The sequence below is a fragment of the Vicia villosa genome, linkage group LG4 (genome assembly GCF_029867415.1).
Source record: "Vicia villosa cultivar HV-30 ecotype Madison, WI linkage group LG4, Vvil1.0, whole genome shotgun sequence".
NCBI classification, from domain to species: Eukaryota; Viridiplantae; Streptophyta; class Magnoliopsida; order Fabales; family Fabaceae; genus Vicia; species Vicia villosa.
The window spans coordinates 113,618,772-113,637,771 of NC_081183.1; the positions used below are offsets into that span (position 1 = coordinate 113,618,772).

The 19,000-nt window shown below is 40.2% G+C and overlaps 1 protein-coding gene across 7 annotated transcripts in view; it reads right to left on the minus strand.

The window, feature by feature from the left end:
• Nucleotides 1-19,000, minus strand: part of LOC131595066 (uncharacterized) — a 64,479-nt gene continuing 45,479 nt past the window's right edge. For 5 of the 7 annotated variants that reach the window (XM_058867300.1, XM_058867303.1, XM_058867302.1 and 2 more), the window contains one exon: nt 1-19,000. This exon is cut by the window's right edge. In XM_058867300.1, coding sequence (XP_058723283.1) covers nt 8,834-11,047 — 2,214 coding nt within the window. In that variant the 5' untranslated portion in view covers nt 11,048-19,000 and the 3' untranslated portion in view covers nt 1-8,833. The other 2 variants (XM_058867304.1, XM_058867305.1) reach the window with 1 other exon arrangement.

Sequence of the window (19,000 nt, forward strand, 5' to 3'; positions counted from 1 at the left end):
AACTCCTAGCTCAAATTGAATTTGGAGAAGGTTGAACACAATTTGGAAAGCCCTAAACATCTACTTCAAATCATTAGTTTATGTCTTCTTCAGAATCATTTAGGAAATTTGTGAAAAATGAGCCCAAAGTTGGATGAAAACTAGGTTAAAACACTTAGAAAAATTTCTAAGTGTTTATGACCTAAACTTCAAAATTTCCAAAACTTCATAAATGGTTGATCTTTTGAAAAAAGTTCCTTTGTAAGATGTTGTTTTATTTTGCAAGATCTACAACTTTCATGTTGGAAGTTTTTTGAGTTGTGTAGGTGAAATTTTGAGATCTCACCATGCCTTCAAAAACCCTAATTCCCGACTTTTCGCTCCTTGATGAATTTCTTTGAATTTCTTTGGCCAAATGACTTTGACATCCATATATTGATGATATTGATCTTTGAAAGTCATTTTTTGACCAAAAACCTTAAAAGTCAATGATGATCCTTCACAGTTGACTTTTTCCTGACAAAGTGAATTTTTGGGCCTTTGTGTAGAAATAAGATCTTCTCCACAAATGGATGATATAAATGGATTATATGGAGGTAGTAGAGATCCTTGAATCATGTCTTGAGTTTTGGATTCATGCCCTGATCAGAAGTCAACTATCTTGGTGAATTAGGTCAAAACCCTAATTTGTCGACCATGTGAAAATAATGACTGTAGACTTTGAATTGCAGTGTGATGTCCAGTAGACCTTGTAATATGAGTTATTTGAAGATGATTGATGTCTTTGAATGGTTCCCTGAGGTTTTTTAGGGTTTCCCAAATGTGATCCCTGATTTCAGTCCTTGATAGGCTCAAAACCCTAGTCTGGTGACCTGAGTAAACCTGTACTCATATGACTGGATGTCTAATCAATCATAGGTGAGAAAAGTGAAGTCTTTGAGCCTCATGATTGTATTAGGGACTAATCCTTGTATTGATTGATCCTTTGCCTGAGCTTTCTTGTCTTTGAGCATCCTCGATTAGGTACCAGATGGAGAAATGACTGCTCTGGGAACTTGTCTTGACCTGATGAAAAATCCTGAAGATATGTCATCTCAGGGGGGTCAAAAATTAGGGTATGACAGAAGCCTATAGAGTACTATAGATACGTTGGGTGCTAATACCTTCCCCTCGTATAACCAACCCTCTTACCCGAAATCTCTCCCCCACTTTTAAGGTTATTGCAGCTTTTTTCCTTTTCCTACTTTGGAAACAATAAAAAGTTTGGTCGTGACAAAAACAAAGAAAAATCTTTTCTTGAGCACTCGAGCCCAAAGAAGGCATCAGGTGTCTCATCCCACAAAACAATGATTTTTCCCCGCGACAGAAAAATGGCGACTTCACTGGGGACAAAGAGACCATCTTTTTATTGTTTCCAAAGGAAGGGTTAATTCTATTTACTATATTTTTCATTTCTTTTTTGTTACATGTGTGGTTCTGGTTCTGTTACTTGTGTGGTTCTGTTACAAGGGATACATTATGGACAAATCCTAACCCGGATTAAGTACACATAAGAATTAGGTGGAGGGTATAGTCATGTATGGCATACAAGGAGTTTAGTCCTTAAAAAGCTGGCATGAGAATCCTTTCGCTCAGTGGAGGTTCCTTGTTGGTAATATATGTTTAGCATGTTTCGTAGCGAAGACATTATTGCTTTCATTGAACTGTAGAAGCTGAGTTGGCCGTAGAACCCCAACCCATCCTGGCCTTATTAGGTTGTGGCGCAGAAACTATTCAGGTGAAGACTTGGATTAGTTGTCATGCGGAGAGCCACACTCATGACGAGTTTTTCTTGAGAATACTGCTAGCTCACAAGTTCAGTTGTGCAAGCCGGTAATATCCGAAAGAAAAATGTAGACTCTGACGTATCAGTAGAACATGTTGTGCAGGTGATTAACCCCTAGTACCATCCCATGTTGGGTTCTCTGACCTCATGCTCGTGACGCTGGACCTTTGAACCTATGTGTACCATGTTTGTATTACCATGTTTGCAATACCATGTTTGCAATACCATGTTTGCGTTACCATGTTTGCATTACCATGTTTGCTTTACCATGTTTGAATATGTGGCATCCATGCATCCATGCATTCATACATTCATTAAAAAACCCATCTTTTTCCATAAAAACATGATTTTTCCAAAAATTTAGAGAATTTTCTTTGCAAACTTTTAAGGATTAAGTTATGGAAGGGGTAAAAAGGCATACCAAAAAGTACGGTTTCAAAGCGCCTGATGTGGAAAAACTGAGAGAGTTAGCATCTTCTGTACAAGATCCTTCCGGTTTTAGGAAAAGTTATGGAAAGCTTTTGCCTATCTTGAACACTCATGTTGATGAAGGACTTCTCAAAACTCTGGTTCAGTTCTATGATCCCGTCTACCGATGTTTCACCTTTCCAGACTACCAGTTGGTACCAACCTTGGAAGAATATGCCAATCTTTTGGGTATTCCCGTGTCTGACAAAATACCTTTCAATGGTTTGGAAGCCATTCCTAAGTCACCAGTCATTGCAGCAGGTATCCACTTGAAGAAATCTGAAGTAGAGAGTAATTGGACTACCAAAGGAAACCTCCCGGGTTTAACTTCACACTTCCTAATGAAGAAACCCTTTGATTTCGTCGAAACTGGTAGCATGATAGCTTTCGAAGCTATACTAGCCTTGCTCATCTATGGGTTGGTTCTGTTTCCCAACGTCAACGACTTTGTTGATATCAACGCCATAAAAATCTTTTTGAATGGAAATCCTGTTCCGACTTTGCTTGGTGACATGTATTTCTCTGTCCATCATAGGAATCGCCAAGGCGGTGGAATCATTGTATGTTGTGCACCTCTGTTGTTCAAATGGATTGTTTCACACTTACCTGAGTCTCCTATCTTCACGGAAAACCGAGAAGGTTTGCGTTGGCCTCGAAGACTTATGTCTCTTACTAATAATGATATTCATTGGTATACCTTGGCTCGCTGTGGTACAGAAACCATTGATAGTTGTGGAGAGTTCGCCAACGTACCCCTCATTGGTACACAAGGAGGAATTAACTACAATCCGGTCTTAGCCCGACGACAACTCGGGTATGCAAATTCAACTAAACCCATTGGTCCCACAGTGGAAGGCTACTTCTATCAAGAAGGGGACGATCCTCAGAGGTTGAAAACAAGAACGGTGAGAGCTTGGTACGACGTCTGATGGAAAGAAAAAGGTGGGGCAAGAAATTGCATTGCCATGGACGCCTACACCTGCTGGGTAAAGAAAAGAGCAAAGGAGTTTCAAATGCCTTATGCTTATGAAAAACCCGTGTTTCCTGTGGTATCTCAACTGCCCAACATTCCCATTTACACTATGGAGGAATACCAAGACACTTTAGCCAAGATGAGGTTAGATAAAGATGCTTGGGAAGATAAGTTTCGTAAGACCGATGTGGAAAACAGAAGGTTGAAGAAACGAGTGAAAGATCACGAGGAAACCCTCTACTGTCAAGATGGATGGCTCATGAGTAAAGATGAGAAGATCCGTCAGAAAGACGCTGCAATCAAGAGGTACATCAAAGAAAGCAAGAAAAAGCTTGAAGGCTCAACAAGCAACGCTCCAACGCCTGACGACTGGAAGAATGTTGTTGACAAGCTGAGGACCGAAAAGGCCGAGTTGAAAGCTTACTATGGGAAAGAAATCCTGAAGCTCAAGCTGCACAACGCATTTGGTTCTTCGTCTGATGAAGATGCTTAGGATTGTTTAGCTTTTTACTTATCATTTGCTTCTGTAGGAGCTATGCTCCAATGTTGTAACATTTTCCCATAATTTCAATAAAATTACAGTTTGTGTTCCAATGTTTGCAAGAAAATAATCTTTAAAATATTTGGAAAAAATCATAAACTTCTTTTTTGCATACATCATTCTGCATATCGAGTCTGTTGTCTAGAGTCTTATCTTTTGGATTTTCTTCCATTAGATCGTCAAGCTATCGCGTCTCAAAGTTTCTCGACCGCGCTCGCAATCAGATCACAAATACAATACTCGTTCAAGCAGAAGAAGAGTAATGGAACACTCTGAACAAGAGAATATTGAGCTCCGTGGTACAGTTGCCACCCTTCAAGAAAAGTTGGAAAGTCTCACTACTCTGGTTGACTCCTTAATGGCCGCACAGAATCAGCCGCTGCCACCCAACAGTCAAGCAACAGTGACATCTGAAGTCACTACTCCAGTCTCTACAGTTGCATTCAGCATTCCATCTTTCTCCATGCCAGAAGGTTGGGGCACGCCTTTCAGCTTTGGTACGGGTTTTCGCCATAATTTCTCTGGGATTCCAACATCCACAACTGAAGCGCCCGCTGCACAAAGTTCACTGTTCACTCCAAATCAGGGGGTAGTGTTTTCTCAGATCACTATGGCACTCTCTCAACCCACTATGACAGTTGCGACTCCTATGGTTCACACTATTCCTTATGAAGGCAATGAGATTTATCATGACCAAGGTGATAGCACAAATCAGCGAAACCTTGTGGAAGATCTCCAAGAGCAGTTTAACAAGATACAGCTAGAAGTTAAAGCTATTCATGGGAAAGACTTTTTCGGGAAGAATGCCCAGGAGCTATGCTTAGTTCCCAGTGTACAAATACCTGCTAAATTCAAGGTCCCAGACTTTGAGAAGTACAAAGGTAGTTCTTATCCACAAAGCCATCTTGTGATGTATGCTAGGAAGATGTCTACTTATGCAGATAATCATCAGTTGCTCATCCATTACTTTCAAGACAGTTTGACTGGTGCCGCACTGAAGTGGTACACAGGTTTGGATAGCACTAACATTCGGACTTTCAACGACCTAGGTGAGGCCTTTGTCCGACAATACAAATACAACTCGGATATGGCTCCAGACAGAGATCAGCTTCGATCCATGGCTCAGAAAGATCATGAAGCTTTCAAAGAATATGCCCAACGATGGAGAGAAACTGCTGCTCAGATTAATCCACCGTTAAAAGAGAAAGAGATGACAAAGATCTTTTTGAATACTCTCAGTTCGTTTTATTATGAACGCATGATTGCTAGTGCTCCAAGTGATTTCACCGAAATGGTAAACATGGGGATGCGTCTAGAAGAAGGAGTCCGAAATGGACGTCTAACTAAAGAAGGTGGATCTTCAAGCGGAACCAAAAAGTTTGGAAGTGGTTTCCCAAAGAAGAAAGAACAAAGTGTTGACATGGTATCCCAAGGAAAGCCAAGAGGAAATGTCAATCGTCAACGACAGATTGCTGCTATTGCGCCAGTTGTTAATACAGCACCGAATCCGGGATTTACCCCGCAGTTTCAACAACAACAGCCTCGACAACAGGCTCAGCAGTTCAACAATAATCAGAATCGTGTGCAAAGAGCTCCACAGTTTGATCCAATTCCAATGACCTACACAGAGTTGTACCCTGCCTTGGTTGAAAGAGTTCTTGTTCAAACTAAAGCACCACCACCAATACTTGAGAAACTCCCATGGTGGTACAAAGCTGAGGTCTCATGCCCTTATCATCAAGGAGCACCTGGCCATGATCTTGAGCATTGCATAGCTTTGAAATATGAAGTTCAGAGGTTGGTTAGATCCAATCTCCTCTCTTTCAGAAATTTGAATCCAAATGTGCAAGCAAATCCGCTGCCCAATCATGGAGGGCAGGTTGTAAACATGGTGTATGGATGTCCTGGTCCATACCGAATCTATGACATCAATTTCTCAAGAGCAGATTTGGTACAAATGCACGCCACTCTCTGTCAAAGGGAGAATTTTCGCCAGCATCACTACGGTTCCTGTAGCATATGTTGTGTAGATCCTCATGGATGTTCGACTGTGAGAAGAGATCTTCAAGTTTTGCTAGATAATGGTACTATTCAGATCTACAGAAATAGGAATGAAGATGAAGTTAACATGATAGGATGTTATCCGCATGAGCTTTTAGTCTCAGATATCAACTCGGAAATGTCTAAAGTTAACGTCATCGTTCCTCATTTCAACATGCCCGAGCGCATAGAAGTTACTTACAACAAGCCAAAGGTTCCTGTTGCTCCTCTGATCATTTGTCTACGTGGACCTGTTCCCTATGACTCTGATAAGGCAGTTCCCTACAACTACAATGCAACAATGATAAAGGATGGACAAGAAGTTCCTTTACCTATCCTTTCATCTGTCGTAAACATCGCTGATGTAAGTCGAGTAACAAGAAGTGGACGTGTGTACACTCTACCACCTCCAAAGCAGCCTATTGCTCCTGCAACCAGGCAAAATCCTGTCGATACACCAATAAGGAATCCTGAGGAAACTCCTGTCAGTAATACAAGTACTGATGTTGGCCAATCCAGTGGAACCAATGTCAATCCTGACTTTGATGAAATTTTGAAGCTTATCAAAAGAAGCGAATACAAGATTGTGGATCAGCTTATGCAGACTCCTTCAAAGATCTCAATACTTTCATTGCTTTTAAACTCTGAAGCCCACAGGGAAGCCCTGATGAGAGTCTTAGATCAAGCTTTTGCGGATCATGATGTGACTGTTGACCATTTTGATGGGATAATAGCCAACATAACAGCTTGCAACTGAAGGATAGAAAAACACTTAGAAATGGGGGTTTGAATAAGTGTAGTTTCAAAAACTCGTAAGATAAAAATAATTTGCACAAGTATTTTTATCTTGGTTCGTTGTTAACTAAACTACTCCAGTCCACCCTATACAAGTTGATTTACCTCAACTGAGGATTTAATCCACTAATCACACGAGATTACAATGGTTTTCCACTTAGACAACTTCTAAGTCTTCTAGAGTCTTCTGATCACAACTTGATCACTCTAGGAACAACTGCTTAGAGACCTTCTAAGACTTCTCTAGAGTATACTGATCACAACTCGATCACTCTAGTAACAACTGCTTAGAGACCTTCTAAGACTTCTCTAGAGTATACTGATCACAACCCGATCACTCTAGTCCTTTACAAATTAATGTAAACAAATTCTAAGAGTATTACAATTGCTTCTTAAAAGCGATAATCACAAACTGTGATATTTCTCTTACAGATTTAAGCTTAGACTCACTAAAGTATTACAACAGCAATGTAGTGAGCTTTGATGAAGATGAAGTTTCTGAGCTTTGAGTTGAACAGCGTTTCAGCAAGTTAATATTCACAGAAATTGTCAAGAAATTGGTAACCTTGCTTCTCATCAGAACTTCATTTATATAGGCGTTTGAGAAGATGACCGTTGGGAGCATTTAATGCTTTGCGTATTCCGTACAGCATTGCATTTAATGTTTCACTGTTTTGTCAACTACCTCGAGCCTTGCTTTTGCTGTGACTACTGACATTGCCTTTAATAGCTTCTAACGTTCCTTTTGTCAGTCAGCGTAGCCTGCCATCTAGTACTTGATTCTGATTTGTTCTTTGTAAATACTACGTTGAAAATCATCAAAGTACAAACATCTTGGTGCAGAGCATCTTCTGATCCTTTGATCTTGATATGCTTCTGAGCGTGATTCCATGACTTCGGTGCTTCTGCTTCTGAACTCAAGTTCTTCTGATGCTTCTATAGACCATGTTCTGATTCTGCTTGACCATCTTCTGATGTCTTGCCAGACCATGTGCTGAAGTTGCATACTGAACCTTCTGAGTCAAAGCTTCTTAGCGCTGATTTGTGCATACTCTTTATATATTTCCTGAAAAGGAAATTGCATAGGATTAGAGTACCACATTATCTTGAGCAAAATTCATATATATTGTTATCATCAAAACTAAGATTATTGATCAGAACAATTCTTGTTCTAACAATCTCCCCCTTTTTGATGATGACAAAAACATATATAAATGATATGAATTTGCAATCAGAATAACAGACGGCAAAAGACAATTACACAGTTACAGCATAAGCATATAAACATAATGTGAATGTGTCTCCCCCTGAGATTAACAATCTCCCCCTGAAATTAATACTAGAAGAATTTTATAAATAAAAGACTTCCCTGAGTATTTCAGTAGAGACGTTCACATATGCTTGAACTTCAGAACATTCACTGCTTCTGATTTCTGCTTCCATAGGACAGCTTCAGAACATTGAATTTCTTTAGATCCTCAGAACATTCACAGCTTCTGATTCCTGCTTCCATCGGACAGCTTCAGAACTTGAATTTCTTTGATCCTCGGAACATTCATAGCTTCTGATTCTTGCTTTCAGCGGACAGCTTCAGAGCTTGAATTTCTTCTTACATCACTTCATGCTAGATTGTATCAGAACATTGTTGAATGTACCAGAGCATCATCAGAGCATCTCTACATCCTGAAATGTTACAGAACAAAACTAAACGACAAAAGTCAGCATGAATGAATCAGAACATAAAATATGTTTCAGAACACATAATATGTATCAGAGCCATATAAGCCATATAGAATGTATCAGAACATATTCTATCATTAGAATATCTGAACATTCTTCCTTCTTGCTTCTGATTCTGAAGCTTCATAGCACTCAGCTTGCTTCAAGAATCCAAGAACTTGATTCATCTTGTTGCTTATTGATCTTGAATCTTCAATTCCTGCAACAACACAACTTAGAAACATATGAAGCTCTCAGCTTCTGTTAGTAATGTGGGGGCTTTCTTCCCGGCAACTGCTAATATAAATCAAATCATTTATCACTATTTCTCCCCCTTTTTGTCATAACATCAAAAAGAATGTAAAAGATTCAGATGTAACCACAGGACAAATGGAAAGAGAACCAAATAGTCATTGATAAAATAAGCGGAAGTACAAGAGTTATGCAGGAAGCAGATGCAACAAACAAACAGAAGACAACTAAGACACAAAGACTAAGACCCTAGCTTTGACAAAATCTTGGCTAGTGTCTCATGGATCCCATTGTTGCTCTCAGTCTGCCTTGCCATGAAGGCTCTGAACTCTGCATTGGTCTCATCTTGCCTATCCAGACGAGAAGCCAGGTCATTTTGATTCTTCTGCATGGCCTCCAAAGTCCGCACCAGATAGGAGGGTTCACCAGAAGAAGAAACTTCCAGACTTCTGTTGACTGGCATAGCATTCTCCACTGCTGCTTCCATGGTAGTCTCTTCAGGGAGATCATCAGAATGTACCACCACATTCTCAGCAGGATGATCTTCTGAATGAGAACAGACAATCTCTTCAGCATCTTCCATCTCTACATCTGAGTCAGACTCAGAAATAGCTTCAGCATATTCTGGTTCTGGGAACTCAGAATTTCCATCTTCCAGGGCTTGAAGAATGGTTGCAAGATTTGTTGGAGAAGGAGGACCAGCAACAGCTGCAGGATAGACCACTACTAGAAAGTCCATATCAGGAGCACTTTCAGAAGGGTTCATTCTGAACCAGTTGAACAGCCCCTGAAAGTCACCAGTCAGAACCATGAACTTTGGTCGCCAGACCACAAGAGTTCTGTAGGGATTCGCTTCCAGTTCTGCAAGGAGCCTTGCTAATTCAAGCTCATCAATGAATTTTTTCTCTTCAAAGCAGAATCGGCCACTACAACTAGTAAACCAAAAATCTTCAGCATCCCTTAGAAACCTTTTAGGTCTTGGAGCAAGATATTCACAAGACTCCTGAAGGGCTTTAAAGGCAACATCAGACATGAATCTAAAGGACCGCCAGATCTTTCGCATTGCTTCATCATCTATTCCACCGTGATGAGCTGCACGAAGGACTTCCACACCTCTGTCTACAAGCTGCTTTACAATTGTAAAGCGTACATCAATACTGTAGGGACGACGAGGTTTGATTTTGTGTAGACCAAAATCTGGTTTTAGTATGGAGTAGGGCTGCGGATCACGGTTAAGTGGAAAAAGGAAATTTTCTACGGTTTCTGAAAAATTATTTAGTGAGGTGGAGGGAATGGGTTCATTATTTTCAGAAGGAGGAGATAGAGACGAGGGTGAAGATGTTGTGAGAGGAATGACAGTTTGGAGGGGTTGTATGTCAAGAACAGTGGGTTCAATGACTTGGTCAGATACAGTGTTTATTTGAGAAGGAGAGGGAGGAATGAGAGCATGGACAAGAATGGGTGATTCTGTTGGGACTGTTTCTGGTTGGTTTAGAACTTCAGAAGGAGGGGCAACAGATATTGGTGCAACTTCTGATTGATAAGCAGGTGCAGAAACAAGTTCAGAGAAGACAATACCTTTAGAAACATTCTGAAGAGCAGCAAGTTCAGCTTCACGGCGCTTCTGCTTCTTGGATTTCTTCTCTTCCACTACCTTTGCTTTTCCAGAAGCAATTTCTTTTCTTCTGGCAACCATTCGACTGTCTTCTTCCTTTTCTACAGCTTCTGAGGCACCTTCTTCCTCCTCACTATCAGTCACAATCATTCTTCTTCTCTTCTTCTTCTCAGCAACTTTTTGAACAACAACAACTTTAGATGCCTTTTTCTTTTTCTTTTTCTCAACAGCAACATCTTCTTCCTTTTCTGCTGTTTTCTCAGACGCTGCTTCTGATTCAACTATAGCTTCAAGTGTAGCAGAACTGTCAGTAGCTACAGGAACAACTTCTGTAAGAACTTCTTTATCCTGACTACCAGAGGAACGGTCAAGCTTCCTTTTAGTCCTTCTTTCTTTGTTGACAACAGCTTTCTGAGCAGGTTCAGGGACTTCTTCTAAGTCAGCAGCTTTTGAAGAAGGAGCTCTTTTCCTTTTGCCTTTTTCAGGGACAGTTTGGACATCTTCTTCATTGAGAGAGTTGAGATACCTTGTCCTAACTTGTGGAATCTCATTTCTGAAGAGGGATTCAAATTCAGCAAGAATAGGATCCCTTTTGTCTTCAACTCCAGAAAGAGGCTTAGGAACGTTCTTTATAGAACTGATTACATTCATCTTTCTCAAGGTAAGAGCATTCAAGCAGCTTCCTGAGCAAACTGCAAGATCTTTAATGGTTCCTTCTGATTCCAGACTTTCCACAATTTTGGAGTGGACCAGAAGATTTGTAAAGATTCTTCCAAACGGAATGATGTAGCTCTTTTTCGATTTGAAGGTATCCCTAGATTCTTTTACAGTCTTACACATGTGTTTGAAAATGATGTGAATAACATCAACTTTCTTCTGGGTAGCAATACAATACAGAATGTATTGTTGCTCCTTGTTCACATAATCAGCAGAGTGGGTTGATTTCCTGTGATAGAAACACCCCAAGAGAATCTTTGTCTAGATTTGATAAATGAGCTTCAAATCTTTAACAGGCTTGTTGTATTTTCCTCCATCATAGAGAGTGGATAGAACGTCATCCTAGTCTTCTCTTTTATTAAGTTCAAAAGCTCCTTCAGCGGTTCTGAGATCAAACATCATTCTCAGAATTGCTTCTGTTACCACCACAAATTTTTTATGAACAAAAGATAGGATGGAGGTAGGAGTGACGACGGCATGAATCCAGAATTCCTTCACTAAATCTGGGTAAGTAGGACCACAGAACTCAGCAAAAAGTGATGTCCATCCCTGAAAAATCATGTCCTCCTTAAGACGAAACTCATGTTCTTCAAGACTGTCAAAATCAACCATGAGTTCACAGATAACTTCCAACTTGTCTTTAGGGATTGAGCAAGTGATGACCGGAACCAACGGTTGTTCTCCTTCGCGAGGATGAATGGGTGCAGAGGGACCAGCATTGAGAGATGATGAGGCAGCCATTTGAGCAACTTTGAGAGAAGAACAAGAACTTGGTTTTCGCTTAGGGTTAGAGAAAAGAGAGAACAGATTGCAGAAATGCATACACAAAGGAAAATGAAAAGAGAGCGAAAAGAAACCCAAAAAGAATTTGAAATGAACTTATAGACACGGATTTGAAAAGACAATGTAATGCATTTTATGACAGTGAACAGTTACAAAATCAAATAAAATCAATTGCATTTAATGAGGAATGACGCTAGGTGAGAGAGTGACTTCTGAAACGATTTACACAGTTACCTAGGAAGACGTCCCTTCAGATGCACGCTTTTACCTGTAGCCAACACGAGTTTACAGCTAGAAGATACCAGATTACAGCTGTCGTCTTGCTTTCAGATGCTGATGACAACAAGACTTTTAGTTTTTAGCTTCTGAGAGCAGATTCTGATTCTCACTTTTTAAGAACGCTCTGGTTCTTATTGGATCATCTTTCTTTCCAATAATGACATCTTCTGAGTGAGCAGATGTGAGTCTAGATGATCTTCTGATAGTTGGTTCTTCAGAACTTCTCAGATTTTCCAAGGATGCAGCAATTTGATCTTCTGATTCTTTGCTGCTTTGGTTTTCAGCTTCTGAAACTTTTCTTCTTGGTTCTTCAACTTCTGAGATATCAATATCAATATCTGCAAAATTTTCAAACTGCTTTGGCTTTTCAAGACCAAGCTTATCATCAAACCTGATATTGATTGATTCTTCTACAATCAATGTTTCAGTATTGTATACTCTGTAGCCTTTAGAGCGTTCAGAATATCCAAGAAGGAAACATTTTTGTGCCTTAGAATCAAACTTACCAAGATGATCTTTAGTGTTCAGAATAAAACAAACACATCCAAAAGGATGAAAATATGAAATGTTGGGCTTTCTGTTCTTCCACAATTCATAAGGAGTCTTATTTAGAATAGGTCTTATAGAGATTCTATTCTGAATATAACATGCAGTGTTTATTGCTTCTGCCCAGAAGTGCTTAGCCATATTGGTTTCGTTGATCATGGTTCTGGCCATTTCTTGTAGAGTCCTATTCTTTCGTTCTACAACTCCATTTTGTTGTGGAGTTCTAGGACAAGAGAAATCATGGGCAATACCATTTTCTTTGAAGAACTCCTCAAAGAATTTGTTCTCAAATTCACCACCATGATCACTTCTGACCTTTATGATTTTACACTCCTTCTCAGTTTGGGTCTGAGTGCAGAATTCAAAGAACACTGAATGAGACTCATCCTTGTGTTTCAAGAACTTTACCCATGTCCAGCGGCTATAATCATCAACGATGACTAATCCATATTTCTTCCCTTTGACAGATGCTGTTTTGACTGGGCCAAACAGATCAATGTGCAAAAGTTCTAACGGCCTTGAGGAAGAGACAACATTCTTAGACTTGAATGCAGGTTTGGAGAACTTGCCCTTCTGACATGCTTCACAAAGAGCATCTGATTTGTATTTCAGATTAGGGAGTCCTCTGACAAGATTTAGTTTGTTAATTTGAGAAATCTTTCTCAAACTAGCATGTCATAATCTTCTGTGCCAGACCCATTGCTCTTCAGAAACAGATATAAGACAAGTCACCTTCTGATTCTTAAGATCCTGAAGATCTGTCTTATAAATGTTGTTCTTTCTCTTGCCTGTAAATAGGATTGAGCCATCCTTCTGACTTACAGCCTTGCAAGGCTTTTGATTAAAGATCATGTCATAACCATTGTCACTTAATTGACTTATGGACAGTAAGTTATGAGCTAATCCATCTACTAGAAGAACATTAGAAATAGAAGGAGAGTTACCAGACTTTATAGTTCCTGAGCCAATAATTTTGCCCTTCTGATCTCCTCCAAACTTCACTTCTCCAGCAGATTTAAGCACCAGGTCTTGGAACATATACCTTCTTCCTGTCATGTGTCGCGAGCATCCAGAGTCCAGGTACCATGACATGTTGTGCTTTTCCTTCTTTGCAGCCAAGGATCTCTGCAATAGGAATAATCTTTTCCTTAGGTACCCACATCTTCTTGGGTCCTTTCTTGTTAGTTTTCCTCAAGTTCTGATTTAACTTGGATTTAGCATTATATGAAATAGGAGGAACAGAATGATAGTTTATGTTCTGAGTTCCATGATATTTCTTAGGTTTTGTCACATGCTTCTTGGTGTGTGTTATGTGAAAGCTTTGAGCATGTGATGTGTGCCTAATATAGCTTCTAACGTTCCTTTTGTCAGTCAGCGTAGCCTGCCATCTAGTACTTGATTCTGATTTGTTCTTTGTAAATACTTCGTTGAAAATCATCAGAGTACAAACAGCTTGGTGCAGAGCATCTTCTGATCCTTTGATCTTGATATGCTTCTGAGCGTGATTCCATGACTTCAGTGCTTCCGCTTCTGAACTCAAGTTCTTTTGATGCTTCTATAGACCATGTTCTGATTCTGCTTGACCATCTTCTGATGTCTTGCCAGACCATGTGCTGAAGTTGCATACTGAACCTTCTGAGTCAAAGCTTCTTAGCGCTGATTTGTGCATACTCTTTATATATTTCCTGAAAAGGAAATTGCATAGGATTAGAGTACCACATTATCTTGAGCAAAATTCATATATATTGTTATCATCAAAACTAAGATTATTGATCAGAACAATTCTTGTTCTAACAGCAACAATTTAAGCTTCTGTGATGAAGAACTTCTCGAGGAAGGCAGAACTCACAATCTTGCTCTGCACATTTCTATGAACTGTCAGTCAGACTCTTTGTCTAATGTACTGGTAGACACCGGATCTTTCTTGAATGTGATGCCGAAGATGACTCTTGCTCGCTTGTCCTACCAAGGAATGCCTATGAAGTTCAGTGGTGTGGTAGTCAAAGCATTTGATGGATCGCGAAAATCTGTTATCGGCGAAGTCAACCTTCCCATGACAATTGGTCCACATACATTTCAAATCACCTTCCAGGTCATGGACATTCAAGTTGCTTATAGCTGTTTGTTAGGATGACCATGGATCCATGAAGCAGGGGCAGTAACTTCTACGCTCCATCAAAAGTTAAAATTTGTAACAAATGGAAAATTGGTAACAATAAGTGGGGAACAAGCCTTGATGGTGAGCCATTTATCCAATTTCTCTTTCATAAGTGCTGATAATGTGGAAGGAACGCAGTTCCAAGGTCTCTCTTTAGAAGACGAATCTTCCAAAAAGAAAGCATCAATCTCTTCTTACAAAGAGGCAGTAAAAGTAGTGAAAGATGGAACTACCACTGGCTGGGGGCAAGTGGTGGATCCCTACCAAGAATGAAACCAGAGCAAGACTCGGATGTTTGCCAACGTTCTCAAACTGCACCAAGAAGGATGAAACCCTTCGTCCGATCAAAGAAACATTCATTAGTGGAGGGTTCCTTAACCCGGTTCCTCAAGAGGTTAATGTCCTTATTGAAGAATGTATCGAAGAAGGTCTGCCCGATCCTGAAGAAGAATGGAAATGTTATCTCAATGACTCAGGATACATATCTCAGGAAGAACCATATGCACCGTTCTATTCTCCTTCAGAGAAACCCAGAGGCAAAGTCAAAATAAGTGCTAATGAAACTCCGCTTATCCCTGCAGAGGTCTGGGACACCTTGGGACAACCAAGTGGCAAATATGATTATATGGTGAAATATACTGCACCTGAAAGTTCAAAGATTTCAATTGAGGACATCCAACCAACTGGATAGGGAGATCCCTTTGAATATAATAGTCAACCAGAAGAGGCTTATCAGCCCTCTCAATTTTCTCAGCAGCCTGAAATTACTGAAGATTTCGGCTTCAACGCATCTACCAAGATTTATAATCCTGAAGATGGTTATTATCACATAAATGCCATTTTTGAAGATGAAGGGGAAGATGGCCCCGCAGTTGACTCGGAAAGTGTCTCTGACAATGAGTCTCTTCATCTTGAGGACTGGGAATTACATCCTGAAAATTCTGAAGATTGTGACTCATCTTATGCTCTTGAAGAAGTAGAAGAAGACCGTTTCAACTCTACAAAGAACAAGGTTGACAAACCAGGACCTTCAAATCCTGCTCGACCAGCGGTCAATGTCAATACTGAAGATAATTATGAGGAAAATTTTCCTGAATACATAATACACAGAGGAGTTCGTTGCTACTGGAAAGCTGTCGACGTTCCGAATGTTGTTCGCCGCTCGAAGTAATCACCTCGCTGTTATTTTGACCTCCTGCCTGGCCCAAAGCAGAGAGATGTTTTATAGGGCTTTGCTTTTAAGTGTTTTGCCCAAATAAGTTTGTGTATAGGGCTTTGTTTTTAAAAGTTTCCCTCTTTGTCCTGCCCAAGACAAATGAGTTTGTGTTTAGGGCTTTGTTTAAAAAATGAATCATAAATAAAGTGTCATTTTGAAATCCCTACACTATGTGTTTTATTTTTTTGCTTTTTTCTTGAAATGGTAATCCTAAAAAACCAAAAAAAAAACTTTTTCAATAATCTGCATACACTCTTGCATTCATAAATTTTCTGAAATAAATATAAATCATATGTGCAGATTAACTATTGATAAACCCATTGAATGCAATAACCCTATGCCCTCTCCCAACTTTGAGTTTCCTGTGTTCGAAGCCGAAGAAGAGGAAGAAGAAGAGATCCCAGACGAGATCTCCCGATTACTTAAGCACGAGGAAAGAACCATTTTGCCTCACAAAGAGCCTCTAGAAAAGATCAATTTGGGTTCTGAAGAAGACAAAAAAGAAGTGACCATTGGATCGCTGCTTGATGCTGATATCAAGAGTAAGTTGACAGACCTTCTCAAAGAATATGTTGACGTGTTTGCCTGGTCCTACCAAGACATGCCTGGGTTGGATACCAATATTGTTCAGCATTACTTGCCATTGAAGCCGGAATGTCCGCCAGTTAAGCAGAAATTGCGAAGGACTCACCCTGATATGGATAACAAGATCAAAAGAGAAGTTCAAAAGCAACTCGACGCAGGTTTTCTTGTCACCTCCGAGTATCCTCAATGGTTGGCCAACATAGTGCCAGTTCCGAAGAAAGATGGCAAAGTCAGAATGTGTGTTGACTACCGTGACTTGAACAAGGCCAGTCCAAAAGATGACTTTCCATTACCACATATTGACATGCTGGTTGATAACATCGCTAAGTTCAACGTCTTTTCCTTCATGGACGGGTTCTCTGGTTATAATCAGATCAAGATGGCTCCCGAAGACATGGAGAAGACATCTTTCATCACCCCATGGGGTACCTTTTGCTACAAAGTGATGCCGTTTGGATTAAAGAATGCAGGCACAACTTACCAAAGGGAAATGACTACTCTCTTTCCTGACATGATGCATAAAGAAATTGAAGTTTATGTGGACGATATGATAGCCAAGTCCAGCACAGAGCAAGAACATCTTGAATACCTTTTGAAGTTGTTTCAACGACTAAGGAAATATCAGCTTCGCTTGAATCCTAACAAATGTACTTTTGGGGTTAGATCTGGAAAACTCTTGGGTTTCATTGTCAGCCAAAGAGGTATTGAAGTAGATCCCGACAAAGTCAGAGCTATTCAAGAGATGCCTGCACCAAAAACTGAAAAGCAAGTAAGAGGATTTCTCGGACGATTAAACTATATCTCCAAATTTATCTCTCAAATGGCTGCTACTTGTGGGCCAATTTTCAAGCTTCTCCGCAAAGATCAAGGGGTTGTATGGACTGAAGATTGCCAGAAAGCGTTCGACAGTATCAAAGAGTACCTCTTAGAACCACCAATATTAATTCCTCCAGTTGAAGGAAGACCATTAATCATGTACCTTACCGTGTTGGAAGAATCCATGGGTTGTATGCTTGGACAGCAAGATGAAACCGGTAAGAAGGAGCATGCCATCTATTACCTGAGTAAGAAATTCACAGATTGTGAGTCTCGTTACTCCATGCTCGAAAAAACATGTTGTGCTTTGGCTTGGGCTTCAAAACGTCTCCGCCAATACATGATCAACAATACTACTTGGTTAATCTCCAAAATGGATCCAATCAAGTATATCTTTGAAAAGCCTGCCTTAACAGGAAGGATTGCCCGATGGCAAATGCTGTTATCTGAGTATGACATTGAGTACCGTGCTCAAAAAGCGGTCAAAGGAAGCATTCTCGCCGATCACTTGGCGCATCAACCAATTAATGAATATCAATCTCTCAAGTTTGACTTTCCTGACAAAGATGTTATGTACTTGAAGATGAAAGATTGTGACGAACCGTTACCTGAAGAAGGTCCTGATCCTGGATCAAGATGGGGCCTAATTTTTGATGGAGCAGTAAACGCTTTTGGCAATGGAATTGGGGCAATCATCATTACTCCCAAGGGTACTCATATCCCATTCTCTGCCAGATTACTATTTGATTGCACCAACAACATCGCAGAATATGAAGCTTGTATCATGGGTCTCGAAGAAGCCATTGACTTAAGGATCAAGATCCTAGACATATATGGAGATTCAGCCCTCGTGATCAACCAAATCAAAGACAAATGGGAAACTTACCACCCTGGCTTGATTCCTTACAGAGATTATGCAAGACGTCTGTTGACTTTCTTCAACAAGGTTGAATTGCATCATATACCTCGAGATCAGAATCGAATGGGAGACGCCTTGGCTACTCTATCTTCCATGTTCAAAGTCAGTCATTGGAACGATATGCCCAAAGTCAGAATCATGCGCCTTGAAAGGCCTGCCTATGTGTTTGCAACTGAAGCAGTCATCGATGATAAACCGTGGTTCCACGACATCAAGCGCTTCCTTCAAACTCAAGAGTACCCGCTTGGGGCATCAAACAAAGATAAGAAAACTCTAAGGAGGCTTTCTGGTAGTTTCTTCCTGAACGGAGATGTGCTATACAAAAGAAACTTCGACATGGTTTTGCTCAGATGCGTGGACAGACACGAAGCAGACATGTTAATGCATGAAGTGCATGAAGGGTCCTTTGGAACTCATTCAAATGGGCATGCAATGTCCAAGAAGATCTTAAGAGCAGGATACTATTGGTTGACAATGGAATCTGACTGTTATAAACACGTGAAGAGATGTCACAAGTGCCAGATCTACGCAGATAAGATCCATGTGCCACCGACTCTACTCAATGTTCTCTCATCTCCATGGCCTTTTTCCATGTGGGGTATCGACATGATTGGAATGATCGAACCGAAAGCTTCAAACGGTCATCGTTTCATCTTAGTGGCAATTGATTACTTCACCAAATGGGTCGAAGCAGCATCTTACTCCAATGTTACAAGACAAGTGGTTGTGAGGTTTATCAAGAACAACCTCATTTGCCGATATGGTGTTCCCAGC